General features: G+C 42.4%; 1 protein-coding gene across 2 annotated transcripts in view; it reads right to left on the bottom strand.

The window, feature by feature from the left end:
• The window catches only part of Asph (aspartate beta-hydroxylase), a 144,309-nt gene that overhangs the window by 62,211 nt on the left and 64,995 nt on the right, over positions 1–17,103 (bottom strand). For both annotated transcript variants that reach the window (XM_051197345.1, XM_051197355.1), the window contains 6 exons: positions 16,291–16,323; positions 15,169–15,225; positions 13,672–13,719; positions 13,215–13,247; positions 10,664–10,702; positions 9,449–9,484 (listed from right to left, as the gene is read on the bottom strand). In XM_051197345.1, the coding sequence (XP_051053302.1) occupies positions 9,449–9,484; positions 10,664–10,702; positions 13,215–13,247; positions 13,672–13,719; positions 15,169–15,225; positions 16,291–16,323 (246 nt within the window). The remainder of the gene's footprint in view (positions 1–9,448; positions 9,485–10,663; positions 10,703–13,214; positions 13,248–13,671; positions 13,720–15,168; positions 15,226–16,290; positions 16,324–17,103) is intronic.

Below are 17,103 nucleotides of genomic sequence, written 5' to 3'. Positions count from 1 at the left end.
CCCCCTGCTTGGCAATGGACTAAAGTGAATGAAACTCTTTCCTCCCCGAAGTTGCTTTTTGTTTCTAATGGTTTATCACAGTAATAGAAATGCTAAGACAATACTTATCATCCACCCACCCACCCATCCATCCACCTATCCATCCACCCACCCATCCACCCATCCACCCACCCATCCACCCACCCATCCATCCACCCACCCACCCACCCATCCATCCATCCACCCATCCACCCACCCACCCACCCACCCATCCATCCACCCATCCACCCACCCATCCACCCACCCACCCATCCATCCACCCACCCATCCATCCACCCACCCACCCATCCACCCACCCATCCATCCACCCACCCACCCATCCACCCACCCACCCATCCACCCACCCACCCACCCATCCACCCATCCACCCACCCATCCACCCACCCATCCATCCACCCACCCACCCACCCACCCATCCATCCACCCATCCACCCACCCATCCACCCACCCACCCATCCACCCATCCACCCATCCATCCACCCACCCACCCACCCATCCACCCATCCACCCATCCATCCACCCACCCATCCATCCATCCACCCACCCATCCACCCACCCACCCACCCATCCATCCACCCACCCATCATCTATCTCTGTATGTAGCCAAGACAAACCTAAGCCATTATATAAGCAAGAACTGTTGTAACTCATTTGGAACAACTAAAAAGTATCCACATTTCTTTATATACCCAACAAAAGTGAATGTTTAATAATAGCAGCTTCCTTCCATACCCACCCTCAGAAGGATAAATCATTATTGTATGCTCATAGAAAACAATAATGGTCAAGATTAAATTACTGGACCTTACAAAAAAGGTAACTCGAAGCTCACAGAAATCATGTTGAACAACGGAAATGAACCACAAAAATGTGAGAGATGGGGGGGGGGGAGAGAGAGAGAGACTCTAGTTACATTAAATTCGAAAGCAGATAAAGTTAGTCTAGATGTTGTAGGCCAGAACAGCAGCTGTTGAGACTGCTGACAAGAAATAGAGAGACTTTGGGGGTGCAAGATGTTTTCTAGAATAAGATTTATCAGCATGCATACACAAGTAAAACCTGAACATTTTAGCACTTCTCAGTACGCAAATTATACCTCAATCGGAAAAGTTGAAAAACATCAAGCTGATGTTATGCTATAATTTAGAATTTAACAACTAGCTAGACTTCGAGAAAAATAGTAGTTTTGAATTATATTGAGACAATAGGAAATTGTTCAAAGTTTAACAGTAAATGCTCATTAACAGTAGTAAGGGACATGGGGTTGGCAGTTAAGAGTGCTTGCTGATTTTGCAGAGGACCAAGTTTGGTTCTCAGCAGTGATATAAGCAGGCTCCCACTGCTGCCTATTACTCCAGCTCCAGGGGCTCTCCTGTTCCCTTGTGACCTCCATGAGCACCTGCACACATCTGCACACTGCCCTACTGGTGCACACATGCATGCATCTAATTAAGGATAAAATCTTTTGAAACACCCTAGACCCTGCAGTGCAATCTTTAGGACTTCAGTCTGTTCCTGTATGCATTCCAAGCTGCCACGCTCAAGTTTCACTAAGATGCAAACTCCCTCTTAAGCACAAAGCTGGCCCTTGCGGCTGCTGCCCTTCATCTCTCCATTGAGTCCCACCCTTCGCCAACAGGACCAACCCTGTACACCCCCCACAAAGATTTACTTCTACCTATACTTTCCATAAATGCTTTCCTTCGTTCTGCACTTCCCAGATCCTCCACCACAGTTGGAGCTGAGCTCCCTTGCCCTTGTTCATCTCCACTCTTTTGATGGACAATCCTTGATTCTGTAACTTCTCCATTTGAAATGTGTTAGTGGTTTCTGGCTACTCTGGGGTCCAGATCTTCATATAGAAGACACTGAGAGATGTCGGTGTGTGTCCCACCATGCCTTCTGATTTCCTGGGGGACACACCGTCTTATCTTAGCCTTCGTCAGCCAGCACCTGCCCCCACATCCACCTGTCAGTGCACAATGACCAGGATGCCGACCTTTTTGCATAGCCCTTTGGAAGTCAAGTGAGTTTCCCCTCCTAAGAGCCATCTTTCATGCCACTCTGAGAAGTTAAGGCCATCATGTTTGTTTTACCTCACTATACTCCTATTGGATTCTAAACCAGGCCAGGCACCATATCATTGATTGCACTGGCCAAGGCCTGTATCATCATAATTGTTCAATATATGATTTTTAAATAAATGATCGATAACAACAATAACAAAAAAGTTAGTGATTATTAAACGCTGGCTACTCTGACCACGGAACCAGCCTTCTCTTTTGCATCAGACTTCTAAGCCCGCCAGTGTTTAAAGTGCTGGATGAGAGGAACATTTGGGTGGGAGTTCTAGCTGAATGTACTTGAGGGAAACCATGGCCACTGCTGGACTGTTCCACAATGGGCTGAGCCAAGAGCGTGGCCACCAACTTCAGAGCTCCAGGAGCAGAAGAATCTCTCAGAAACCACAACGCTCTCACACCTCTCTCAAATGTAACCTGATGTTAATCCGCCCTTTGACTGCACACAGAGGGACACTCTTTATGGAGCCACTTAGTTCACAAGTTCTCAAGTGTGCCCGACTCCTACATTAATCATTCCATTGATGTTATGTGGACCTATCCTTTGAAATCGCTACGAACATGCTGCGTGACTTCAAATTAATATTGGAATTTAAGAAAGGTAAAAACTTGTTTTTAAAAGGGGGGTAAATATTTTAATCAATTTAAAATAGCTGGAATTCAAAATATTTAATTTCTAGTATCAGAATGATCGTTTCTCAAGACTGATCTTTCATACACTACAGATCACCAACACATCTACAAAGGGGGCAAAAGATACATTATTAGAAAACTGCTTTAGGCCACAGATCTTCAACAAGCCCCAGTCCTAAATGGCAAACCAGGGAAAACGAAGAAAGACATGCAGGTAGATGGCAAGTCTAATTTACCACACTCAAAAAGCTCCAGAAATTTCCACCAGCTCAATGACCTTCATTTCCTTGAAATGTTCTAGAAAGCAGCAGGGTGGTAGGCCCTGGAGCCAACATTTGTTGTTCAACTGCACTCCTGTGGGGGCCTGAGGAAGGTCATGGACTTGCCACACCTAAGCATCCTCACTTACAAAACTGATACTTCTAACTGTTGCGTTAAACCCATGAGATGTCCTAAAAAGCCATCAGTGTAACTAACACTTGACGAGTCTTAGCTCTCATTGTTTCCTACCTTGTGACTGTTTATACGGCCATAACGCCTTAAGAGAGCAACACTAGGAAACACACCATCATGAACTTCAGTGAGACTGTGTGGCCTAGTCCTGGAATGATCAAGGAAGGCAAAGGTTTAGCATTCTCCAAAGTCTTCCAGCTCAGCTTCCCAGAGACGGGCTCTAATGAGGGACAGACCTGATGGCTATGTCCCCTGATGGCTATGCCATCAGACAGACAATCAACACTTTAGCAAAAGCAGTCAGCTCACTGAACCGAGATATCATAACTATAGGTAGACTATTTTTCTGTACAATTATATATACAAACTATAATATAAAGTAATGCTAAGTTCAAGATGCGGTAAATGGGGAAGCTCCATGCAAAGACTCATTGATTCTGAGCATCACACTGTTTTGCAGCAAAGTCAAATTCCGGCCGTGGAAGCGACTGTGAGCTTCTACAGAGCCCAGTTACAGGGCCCAGTTCTTGATCAGTTCCTGCGGAGTTCCAGCTCCTTTGCTGTACCTCACAGATCAAACCAATTAATCCCTGAACACAAACAGCCACAGCCACCATTCCCGGAGACCTCATCACACACTGGGACCTCTGCATGGACCACATCTTCAGTTTGATGTGCTGTTATTGAGGCTGAAAAGTATCTCCCTTTACAAAGCATGTTACTCCACTAGCCAGGTAACCACTTGGCTTTTATGTGTATGTTCCAAAATAATTAGAGCATCAGTTTGTAAGACGCTGAAACAAACGCACAGAGATTTACAGGTTCAATCCCTTTCAGCATAGTGAGCTCAATGATAAATTTGAAAGGATAGGCCACAACTAGAAAAATACTCTGAAAATTCATTATTTCCTAGATTACTTCTCAAATACTTTTCGTGAAAGGTTTATAGTCATAAATGCTAACTCCAATGCCTGTTCTGCCTGTCAGTGTCAAGCAATGTTCAACAAGAAAGAGAAAAACACAAGTTTCATCTTCGCTTACCCTGCCTGCCTCTTCAAAACGGCAAACTATACAATATTCCATAGTATCATATAAATGTCTCCATGGATACCTTTTCCCATTCATACTGTAATACCAACCATTCAGGGCTCTAAATTAAATGTTTTGGCATATTAATTAACATACATGTTCATGATATGAAAACTACCAAAACCTAAAACATCCCATCCACCAAATGAACCGAGACACACTGAAGCACAACTAAAAACATTCTCTGTTGTATTCTTTGGCTATTTTTTCATCCTGAAATTCAGTATTTGGTTCATTTCCCAGGTACAATGACTCCTACAAAAATCTACAGCGGGCACCCACGTCACTGCTAACGATTTTTATTGCATCCAATAAGAAAAGGGGTGAACAGCGACCCAACATGGCTCAAAGAGAAAGGCAGAGACATACAGCAATGGCAAGAAACATGACTGGAGAAGAAACAGCAAAGCCCTTTCCCCTGTCCACACCAATCCCCCATCACCAGGAAAGCCTACGGCACTGTGCTCTATAAAGCACTGGAAAACAGCAGGCTTGGCTCAAGGGCCGCCCCGTCTCTGAATTCACTGGTTTGACAGAGGGCTGCAGGGGCAAAGGAGAGTGTGTGGAAATCAGCTCAACGACTAGACTAGGCTGCCCTGGGCACTGAAGATGCCCCCCGCCCAGCGCCCAGATGGCTGGGAAGACTGGAACAAGAGGAACCGTGTGCTAACATACACACAATTTCACTTCACCCTGAGGCAAACATTTCCATATCCACCACCAAATACCCTGACAGTCAAAATGGAATCACAAATCACTCAACTTATGCTCGACATCTTCACCAGCATCTACAATGACAGCTCACACAGAACTTTACTCAAGGCTTTTTTGTTTTTGTTTTTGTTTTTTCCAAACAGGGTTTCTCTGTGGCTTTGGAGCCTGTCCTGGAACTAGCTCTGTAGACCAGACTGGCCTCGAACTCACAGAGATCTACCTGCCTCTGCCTCCTGAGTGTTGGGACTAAAGGTGTGTGCCACCACCGACTCCCAGCTCTCAACACTTCTTAAATTCTATACAACATACATGTATTAGTCTGAACCAGGAATGTGTTTTCTATGACTGTTATGTCATTAAAATACAAGTGCCTTTTTTTAAAAAATATAGAAATCCTCTTCAAGATTTTTTAGCCACTATAGATCTGTTTTGTAAGGTCTTTTATAAAATTAACACACCAACAGTATTTTAAATTTTAAACTAAGACACCAATTTGAAAATTTAAAACACCAACAGTATTTTAAATTCAAACAAAAAAGCAAAACAACTAGATCTAAGGAAATATCATACCTGGTGGTGTGCCTTGCTGTTCTTCTACAGGGGGGACATTTATCTCTAAAATTAAAGAAAGCAACAATCCATTACATGCTGAAGATCACCGCTATGCTAATAATTTTTTAAAAATTCACCTATGATTGTCATAAAAGCATTGGGATTTTATACTATGATGACAAAAATAAAAAATTAGCTACAGTGGAACAAAGGTGCAAACTTCTCAATCATTTGCAAAATGGGCTTCAGGATGGGACCCAGCTGACAGCGGATGGGCACCAAGACCCCGTTCTCCCCACAGTTTGCATTAGACTCAATAAACAAGGAGGAAAGACAAGCCAGCACCCAGTCTCCTCTATAGAGAATTTATCACTGAAAAATTGTCACCGTTCTCTCCTGGGGACAGTGAGGATGTCACATGTCCCTACCACTCCCATAAGACACGCCACCTGCTTCTGCTTGAAAAGTCTTCCCTCATACTTGCAACACTGACTTTGTAAAAACTCAATTGTAAAACAATATTAAAATCAAACGGCATACTCAGTAAAGTTGTTTTCGAAAAAAGTTATCTTCAAGATGAATCTGTATTTTATTTTTATGCTTTGGGTGCTGTACACTGTGTATGGTAAAAGGTCCAAGCCCATTTTAAAAGTAAAAAACAAAGTAAACAAGACTGGAGAGATGGTTTAGCAGTTACGAGTGTGTTTAGTTCCCAGCACCCACAAGGCGGCTCACAACTGCCTGTAACTCTAGTTCCAGACATCTGGTGCATTCTCCTGGCCTCCACAAACAGCAATACACACACTGCATAGACACACATGCAGGCAACATACTTATACAAATAAAATACAATTTTAAAATACAAAGATAAAAAGAATATAACAAAACCCCCACCCGCTGCTAATGCACAAACATTTTCATTTTCTCCCCATCGCTCATGTCACACTCTCAAAGTATTATTATTCCAAGTTAAATAAAATTTTCAGCTAATTCTACCCTGGAAATTTCATTGAAGTATCACAGATTTTTGTCTGTGATTTTTAAACACAAAACAGCTGGCCAATTCTAGCAATACAACCTAAACACAGTACCTATTATGTCACCATAGTTTACATTAACTTACTCCAGAATTTTCCCTTTACCAGAGATTTTATTAGAGGGAGTAATTTTGCAAGAGAACTAATGAACACTGGAAGGCATCAAGATCAAAATAAAATTGAAACTCAATGCAAAGTTTAATGTGTATAAATGTACAGAGTAAAGAGATTTGATAACATTACTGAGCAGAAGAGGGGCCACACCCAGCAGGAAATTTAGGCAGAAATTCAATCATTTCTCATAAATAATCAGATGCTAATCCAATCTGTCATGACTTTAAATACAGCATTACATACAGATTTTAAATGCCCTCTTCTGGGCCCCTTTCTAGTTTCCATGACATTAGCCCTCCTGGCTCATACAGATATACAACACGTAGAAAGGAAGAGGCTAAGATCCACATGAGAGAAGAGAAAGATTCTGCTTTTCTGGGCCTGGATTTCCTCACTCAGTGTCATCCAGTTGCGTCCACTTTCCTGCTTATTGTATAATATTGTCTTTCATTTTTTTTAATATTTATTTATTTTATGTCTATGATTGCTCTGCCAACTTTATGCCAGAAGACACCATCAGACCCCACTATAGATGGCTGTGAGTCACCAAGTGTGGGTGGTGGGAATTGAACTCAGGTCCTCTGGAAGAACAGCCAGTGCTCTTAACTGCTGAGACATCTCTCCTGTCCAAATGCTAGTTTTCTTTATTTGGCTACAGGCTGTAAAGAAAAACAGAATTCCCCCAGGATTTTCAGAACTCACTTCACGAAAACTGGCTTCCAACCCATCAATTACTCTCAGTCATGCTACCTCAAGCCAGTCTGAGAGTCATTTCTATTCATTGTCTGAATGAAAGCAACCTTCCTGGCACACCTGGAAGACAGTGGATAGGCACACAAAGATCTGGATTTTTACATAGACTACCCTGATGGCATGTGAAATGTGGATCCCAAGGGGACAGGCACACTGAAAAACATGGCTAGTGGGCAGCTGTCCTCTACCAAGAGAAAGGCTGTACCAAGCGACAGTCCACGAGCTGCACAGAAGACACAAGGAGGAGCTATAAAGGACTTGAGGGTAGCTGTGGAATAACCCTTGTGTTACTTGTCTGCAATCCCAATGTCCTGATATAACCAACTACAGCAACAGAAGAGGTGGCCAGGAGACACGTGAAGGTGACAAGTTCCACCTTGCTGCTGCCATCCAGCAAGAGCCATAGGTGGGATCACATCCCTCAGTGTTCAACAGAGGTAATTGGCAGTCTATCATATTGTCAAAATGCCTGTCTGAAAATTCTTAGGAAGGCACCATGCTTCCAAGCCCTGGATGTATGGTAAAATGCCTCCACCATCCACTGCCATCAGAACCAGCTCCTTTGGCCTTCTGACTGCACTGAAGACCGGCAGCTCTCTGGGAACCCTAAGGTCTTCATCACCACCTTGGGAATGCTAAGGCATCCTTCCAGCTTTGTGTACTGAGCAGTTACTTGGTTCTCAGTCTCTCCAGTGCATAGTCGGGCCACCTCGCCAACATCAGATAAGCCAATCTACTAGACAGCCTTCTGTAATATATACATACTCATTACGGATGTTCTGTTCCTCTACAGAATCCTGATGTTAATTATTTTCAAGCCAGGAAGGGTCTATAAAATCCTCCCTAAGGATTTTGGCTTTCTATTTTCTGGTGCTCAGTGACTCAGAGATGTTCAAGACGCTGATGGGAAATGAGAGAAAATCCCACTGCAACTGTCCCTAGTACCTGAAGATGACTCCTATCTGAATACAGAAGGTAAACCTGTGGGCATCTCCCATTGCAAGTGCACAGGAGGGTAAATCTAGTTACCAATCCTTCACACATATTTCCTCAGCTTATACTTCAATGCAGTCTGCCAAATCAAGCCCAAAGCTACTAACCTTTAGCAGCAGTCCATCTCAGTAATATGCTTACCCTTGGCAGGGGCTCTGACAGAGAATGTACATTAAAAACCCTAAGAGTAATCTGAGAAAATTTCTCCTTCCTTCACATCTGCTGTGGTCGCTCTCTGCTGAGAAAGCGTGCATTCTCACACAGTCAACTTCAGGACTCCAGGGAAGGGGCACTCAGCCACTTATGCCGTGGAAACAGCATCACCCAGATCTCAGTAAGGTTTTATTCCAGTTTCAGCACATTTGTGCTTATTAAAAAAAAAAAAAAAAAGAATAAAAAAAAAAAAAAAAAAAAAAAAAAGACAAAGATCCTTGCCCTATCTCCTCTTCAGTGTCCACCATGAGGACCAACCAAAACAATCCACATGGAACTTTCTATACGCCAAGAGTCATTTGCATCTGCTGTAATTAAACACTACTACTTAACTGAGTATAAGCAACCATGTTTACTTTTCAGAAAATACACCTTCATTTCCAAGAGAATTGGTCAACCAACCAAACAATAACTATGTTTTGCCTCCTTTGCGTATAAATAACATCATGAACTGTGCAACATCCAGCAGATTTCCAACCAGAATAACCTTTTATGGCCAGCGTGCCTTCTCCGAAGGGGTCGCTTACTCACAAACAAGGGGAGCTCTTCACCCACATCCATGTCTCCCACAGCTGCCTGTTTCGGTCCCGTCTCTGCACTCTATCATGTCTGGCCTCTACAATGGCAGCTTCATGGAACAGAACCCTGTGGGCTTCACCCACCCAGCACTGCCCATCCCCAAGCCCTGGGTAAACACACAGCTCACCACATATGTTTTGACTTAAACTGATCTACTTTGATGCAGGGTATAAGACCACATCTATAAAAATAACCTACCTTCTGGAATTATGCTGGAATCTTCTATGGTATTATCTAAAATATAACAATAAAGAAGCCAAACATATTAATTCACCTCCACTTAGATCAGTGGTTCTCAACCTTCCTAATGCTGCAGCCCTTTAATACAGTTCCTCATGCTGTGGTGACCCCCAACCATAAAATTATTTTCTTGCTACTTCAAAACTGTAATTTTGCTACTGTTACGAGTCATAAGGTAAATATCTATGTTTTCTGATGGTCTCAAGAAACCCCTGTGAAAGTGTCCTTTGACCCCCAAATGGATGTGACCCACACGCTGAGAACCACTGACTTTAGCTCCTGAGTGGAGGCTAAAATCTACTCAGAAAGTTTTGTCTGGGCTGGATCTCCTTATGGGAAACTCCTGAGTATTTATACCACAAAATGAACTTTAATTCTAAACTGTATTCAAAAGTGCCATCAAAGAGACTAATCTTACTCCTGCTAATTTTAAATAAAAATTCTTCTGTGCCCATGGATTCTACATCCTCAGATTCACCAGCCAAGCATCAGAAACTCCCAGGGGAAAAGGAGAAGAGACCATGTGCAGGCCCTGTCATTTCCCTTCACATTAGAAGGCGTGTGACAAGTACTGACATCGTATGCAAATGGCATCCCAGGAAAGTGATGCAGGGATTGCTCGAAGCACTTAAGAAAACACACACACACACACACACACACACACGCACGCACGCACGCACACACATGCACACACACTCTCACTCACACACACGCACGCACACACACACACGCATGCACACACACACTCTCACTCACACACGCACGCACGCACACACACACACTCTCACTCATTCACACACACACACACACGCACGCACGCACACACATGCACACACACACTCTCACTCACACACGCACGCATGCATACACATGCACACACACACACTCTCACTCACACACGCACGCACGCATGCACACACACACTCTCACTCATTCACACACACACACACACACACACACACACGGGAAACATGTGCTGTTTGATGCAAGGGCCTAGCATATCTTCATATTTTGATATCTGTTGCCATATAGCAACAATCTCACTGTAGATGCCCTGTGACAATTCCTAATGACTTCTTAGTGGCTTGAGAAATCTACTGTAATTCCTATATCTCTCCTTTGCTCCACAGCTATGCAGCCGGTGAAAATACAGCCAACATTGGAAAAACTCACCTGAAATCGCTATCCCTTCCTTTTCTGAATGTTCATGTACTATGAAGCAAACAGAAACGATAGATAAATAAATAAATAAATCACGTAGCGCCGAATAACGACAACAACGAACAATGTACTATGTCTAACCTTTGACTTGTAAATGTTTTTAGCTCCCCCGCTTACTCTCTAACAATGTGCATTACAGAGCAGAAGTGGGAGCAGTTTGGCTAAATGATGTAAAACAAATAGTCTGGCCTCCAAATGTGGCCACTGGGTAGTCATGGGAGATGGTAATTTCATATGCTCCTTCTTCACAGGGGAAGTACATGCCCCTCCCCCCAGTCACTTGTCAGCAAGCTTGACTAGCTGACACTGATTGTCCTTTCTGCCTCCTTCCTGTCTGTGAGAGCTCTAGCCTGCTAATTATCCTGATCTTACCAGGCAGTCTCTAGTTTGCACAGGGATTGGTTCTCAGATGGTTACCTGGGGACAAACACCCCGGCTGCTACCCTCTTAGCAGGAACTGGCTGACAGGACCTTTAATTCACCATGGTAACCAGGGCCCAGTGCCCATTCCTGGCTGCCATCTGTTGACACAGGGCCTGGAGTTTCTGTGCTTTGATGCAAATACTGTGTCCCCAAGGCCCTCCTCCGCACCCAGCAGCAAGCAATTTCCTGTCATCTGACCTTCTGAAATGCTGCCAATGTCTGGTACACCAAAAACAAACCTAGTCTGCCTTAATGATAATAAATCTATCCATTTATACATTAATAAAGAACTGCTTTTGAGTACTGGCCATATTTTAGCCATCATTGTTCACATTAGAATACAACCATATCAACCGCAATTAACACTTAAACATGTACAAACCTCTACAGACATAGGGAGGGAAGCCAGCTTGTTCTTGGGCCAGGTGACTTTTGCCCTGCCCTGCTTTTTCTAACCCAGTCAGATTTCTTCAGTAACTCGCACTGGACATTCTCTCCTCAACCCACTCCCATCAGAGCCTGAAAACAATCCACATGAGGACAGGGGCAGCATTCAACCCAGGATACTTCTAAGCTCCGCCTCTCCCAGCAACAGGCCTTCCTTGCTCCAACCTCCACCCTGGGCTTGCAGGGCTCTCGCTTCTCATGTTTAAATTTTTTCTATCACCCAGTACTTTTGAGAAAAGGCAGTACCCAGACACAAGACCTACCCTTGACTCATTATCATCTCATGATCACTAACTTTCATTAACATTTTAAAATAATACTTATTATAATATGCTTCTTAGGGAAAGTATTGCCATTAAGTATGATATTAACTTAACTTTTTTTTTTTCCTTTTGGTTTTTCGAGCCAGGGTCTCTCTGTGGTTTTGGAGGCTGTCTTGGAACTTGCTCTGTAGACCAGGCTGATCTGGAACTCACAGAGATCTGCCTGACTCTGCCTCCTGAGTGCTGGGATCAAAGGCATGCACCACCAATGCCTGGCCCAACTTAACTCTTGATACATTTGACTTTAGATTCCTCTAGAGTTGGTCTGAACAATGTAGACCAACCATGTGTTATAAAACCTTGACAGTGATTAGAAGAATGCAGAAAAATATTCCCTCTTAGGTTTAGAAATAATCTTTAATGTCTACATATCCATTTTCTCCTTCAAGACCAAAAATTTAAATGCTTTTAAATGCCAAGCCTTTTAATTTTATAAAAAAAATGCATGTAAGCAAAACCTAAGTTTATCATTTATAGCTCATTAGAACTGCCATCTTAAACACATGCATAACAAAAGTGCATATCAGACCTATACACAGACTGTAATTTTTCCCCCTCTGTGCACTTTGTCAGCTCTCAAGAAGTAGGGCTCCCACAGATCTGAATGTCAATGCTACAGTCACCTGCAGATCCTCATACTGAAATCGGTCCCAGCCAATTTTCTCAGCCTTCTTTCTCTCTACTCAGTTACTCTCAGTTGAATTTTGTCTTCACACAGTGGTTCTGGAGATGCTCTAATTAAAAACAACACATCCCAAACTCTCTCTCTTACTCAGAGAATCTTGAGCAATGTGTCTACCTTCCCCAACCTCAATTCTCTTGCCCAAAAGCAGGGAAAACAATCTCTTTCATGGAACTCAAGAAGCTAGTGCTGGAGGTGCCTGGAGACCAGACCAGTACAGCCACCTAAACACTGGCCTGTACAGTCCCAGTCACCCTACACATGGACTTCCGGCCAGACCCCATGCCTCAGTCTTCCCCACCAGGACAAAATGCCATGCAAGTCTCCTTCAAGAAAGCACGGCTTTGTAGAAGCAAACTCCGACTGAAGAGGTCGCCCGTCCATATGTTAGTCAAAGGGGGTGAGCGTCAAATGACATCAATGCTTTCAATAGCTTATCACTGCAATTTGTAAACTAAAATAAAATAAGGTATCATTTAAGCAAGGGCATATTCACTGAAATAGGTGAATTCTTTCAAGATGGTTGTTGGGTGTTGCATGATTGTCATAGCTTCGAATGTAATTCTCTGTATTTGTATGTAAACTAAGAAACAAATGAGAGGCTTAGGGTTATGAAATATTTACAAACCTGGTTCATCATAGTCTTGCTGTGTTACTTCCTCTGCAAAAAAAAAAAAAATGGAGATTTAAGACTAAATAAGTATTAAGCAAGATATTAAGGCTGTGTAACTAAAGAATAAAACAAATATTAAAAAAACCTTATCTTATACACAGATTTCGAATTAATGCTGCAGTTACAAATGTGTGTCTCTGCCCAAAAGGAATGGATGTAAAAAGAGAAGAAATTTATTCTCATAAAAAGTCCTGCTAATGAGCTGTAAAAACTTAGCATTAGGAATTAGCAGCCTGCTTCGTTACAGTGAGGCTGTCAGTAGAAAAGGAGACACGTGCATGATACACGGAACAAAAAACGTCCTACTAAAATGGCATCTCTAATCTTTATAAGAAAAAGCCGTCAAATAAACACAGTAACACCGAAGATGCTGTCCACGATTTAAAGGTGAATGGCAGTGCCCATCCAATACCTGCATCCTGCTGTGGCTTGTCAGCATCTGTTACTGCTTCACTGACATCTAAGAAGAAGAAAGAAGAAAGATTTCACCTAATAGCGAACAGCATACACATCACATACACCGTTCTACAGGAGTCACAAATTAATTCTAACCCAAAAGATTTTGTAAGTTAGATACTGCCGTGGCTTGGATATAACCTGTTCCCAAAGGCTCCTTTGTTGGAGGCTCGGGCCCCAGTTAGTGGCACTATTGAGAGGTGATTGGATCATGAGGTGTTAATCTCATCAGGGATGAATCCATCAATGAATCCATAGCTATATGGGCCGTTAGGAGGTGGGGCCTTATTAGAGGAAATAGGTCAGTGTGTCACTGGTCGGGTCTTTGAGAATAGCTTGCCCTCCCTTCAGAATAGTTTTGCTTCCTGGTGACCATGTTGTGAGTAGCCCCACTCTGCCATCTGCTCCTGCTGCATAGTATTCTGTTCTGCCGCAGGCCCAAAGTAGTCCTCAGGTTGCCCTGGGTTCAAATCCCAGCATCACCACCAAAAATAACAACAACAACAACAATAATAAATCTGACTCTGTGAGCAGGGAGGAGCCTTCCCTCCTTGGTTTGACCCTGCTAGCCTACTCCAGGGTATACACTTTAGGTCTGTATACAATAGAGACACCTGCACTCCCCTGTTTGCTGTGACCCTATGTACAATAGCTAAGCCTAAGCGGCCATCAGCAAAGAGTAGCTATAGCCAATGTGGAGTAACTAAAGACTGACGTTATTTCCCCATAAAGAACAGAATGATGTCACTTGATGTCAGTGATTGAACTAAACATCGAATTAAGTGAAGCCAGAAGTCTGAAAGACAAACATGTGGGTCCTCATGTGAAAACTGTATTTTAAAGGGGATGAAGGGACAGGGGCAAGAGAGGGAAAGAAAGGAAACGAGAAAAGACAAAACACAAAAGTAGAAGGGGGGATTATTTGGGAAATTGGAGGAAACCAGGATGATGGGGAAACCAGCCAAGGGTGGCTGGCGGGGGGGGGGGGTGTACATACGTAATGCACACTCTACAAATGTACGAAGACGTCATAATGAAAGCCAATATGCGAATGAAACTGAAAAATTTTATCCTTTAAAAATTACCTCTCTCAGCTGTTTTTGTCACAACAAAAGCTAACACGTGTACTACTACAATCTTTTATTAAATCTAACATGTAAAAAGTCCCACAAGTCAAGTTGCAAAGATGGCAACGAGCAGACTGTGGTTTGCAGACTCCTGCATTCATGTCTAGTGCCCCGGTGGGGTGGGAAAAGGCATTCTTTTCTCTTCATTTACCTTGTAATGTTAAACGATATGCAGACGAGTTCGTCATCTAGAGGATATGAACATCTACAAGAATTACGACGATAACTCTCTGGGAAATCAGAGTAGACATCTCACCCCGACTTAAGCCTTCCTAAGTCACAACTTCCAACAGAAATATGCACTGATAACTTTAATATTTACAAACCTGAGCTTTCCTGTTCATTCATCGCCTCTTCCACATCGTTCGGATGGTCCTGTGATGCTGTGAATCAAGAAAGGGGAAGTTAAAAATGTCTCAAATAAGGCTTGGATATGATACCTAGAACCAGACAGCCACAAATTCTGTGATCAACCATGTTTACTCAGAGGACAAACTTGTATGAACTTAATACCAAATACAAAGATATGCAGTTCCCAACACCAATGCATTTGTAATCCATGCACAAGTAATCGGCAGAGTTTATATTCTCATGTGCCATATGCAAATTCAACTAATCAACAATTCAAGACATACAAGCACAGACCACCAAACAACAGTATGGGTGAGTCCCACTCTTGCTATAAAGACCGCTTGCCACAGGAGTCTTACCAGACTAGATTCAACTGTTACAATTCCAGTGTTTATAGACACATAGCACTGAGGGATCCGAGCCCTAAAGGCCACTCAATAACACCAAGAGGGCCTTAAACTCAGGAAAGAATCATTTGCTCTGATACTAGAAGGAAAGCTAGTCAAGACAGGCTTCTTGCAAGAGGATGGATCCAGCTCAAGCATGGACATGCTTCGTAGGGTCTCATGACATGAGAGGAAACATGATACAGATCTTTCACAAACTTCCTAATTTAAGGCTATAAAGCATGCACATGCATTGTTTTGCCTTTGCTTATTTTTCTTTTATTCTGTTTGAGACCGGTCTTACTTTATAGCCCAGGTTGGCCTCATGGCAATCCCAGCCTGCCAAGTGCTGGGATTATCGCTGTAAGGCATCATGTCCAGCTTGGGTTTTGTTGGTGTGTGTGTGTGTGTGTGTGTGTGTGTGTGTGTGTGTGTGTTTTGACAAAGTTTCACTATATAACTACTTTTCTGAGTCTGGAATTACAGGTATATACCATCAAAACCAAATGCAATTTCTTTGTATATATTGACAAAGTAATTCTACTACTTGGGGTTTATATTCAGGAAATAAGTACAAATGAGACACAAATAACATTAGTGGCTATATGTCATATAATACATAATTTTAAAATACTAATAAATAGTAATAAATATGATTTTATCTAACTCATGATACTGTTAGAAGATTCATTCTAACTAATGAAATCTTACCTGTCTCTTCCATATGGTAACTATCCTCAGTTTCTGGGGGGGAAAAAGCATTAGGTTGATATTATTATTTTCTTCTATATGGTATACTGCTATATATGTCTATTTTAAATGATAATTTATATAATTCCAATGCTTATCAATGATTTTATTATAAACTATCAAAATGAAGCATGGGAATAGCAATTAAGTCTCTATCATTTAATCACTACTTTATACCACACGTCTCATGCACTCTTACTTTACCCACCCACCACTTCCACAGTGTTGAGACACACCAAAACATTGGGTAAAGAGTGAAGGCAATTCACACAGTGACCCACAGGGATAAAGGCTGAATGCAAGAAAGGTGCAAATTGTTATTCCATTTCACATTCCACTGTGGCATTCTAATTACTAGCTTTGTCCTACTATTTCCTGAAGTGAAAATGCACATTGAAAACACAGATGAAGCCAGGTGGTGGTGGCACACACCTTTAATCCCAGCACAGGAGGCAGAGGCAAGTGGATCTCTCTGTGAGTTTCAGACTAGCCTGGTCTACAAGAGCTAGATTCAGAACAGCCTCCAAAACCACAGAGAAACCCTGTCTCAAAAAACAAAACGAAACAAAAAAAAAAAAAAAAAAGAAAAGAAAAGAAAAACAAAAAGAAAAAGAAAAGAAAGAAAGGAAGGAAGGAAGAAGGGAAGAAAGAAAGAGGAAGAAAGAAAGAAAATACAGACGAAAACAAGAATAGAGACTAGGTATGTTTGTTGAAAAGCTAAAAAGGAGTATGTGTTTTTTGGTTTGGTTTTGTTTTATTGGTTGGTGGTTGGTT

This window comes from Phodopus roborovskii, unplaced genomic scaffold, assembly GCF_943737965.1.
Source record: "Phodopus roborovskii unplaced genomic scaffold, PHOROB, whole genome shotgun sequence".
Taxonomy (NCBI): domain Eukaryota; kingdom Metazoa; phylum Chordata; class Mammalia; order Rodentia; family Cricetidae; genus Phodopus; species Phodopus roborovskii.
The sequence above is the reverse complement of the archived record's forward strand: the minus strand, read 5'-3'. Positions and strand labels throughout refer to the sequence as shown.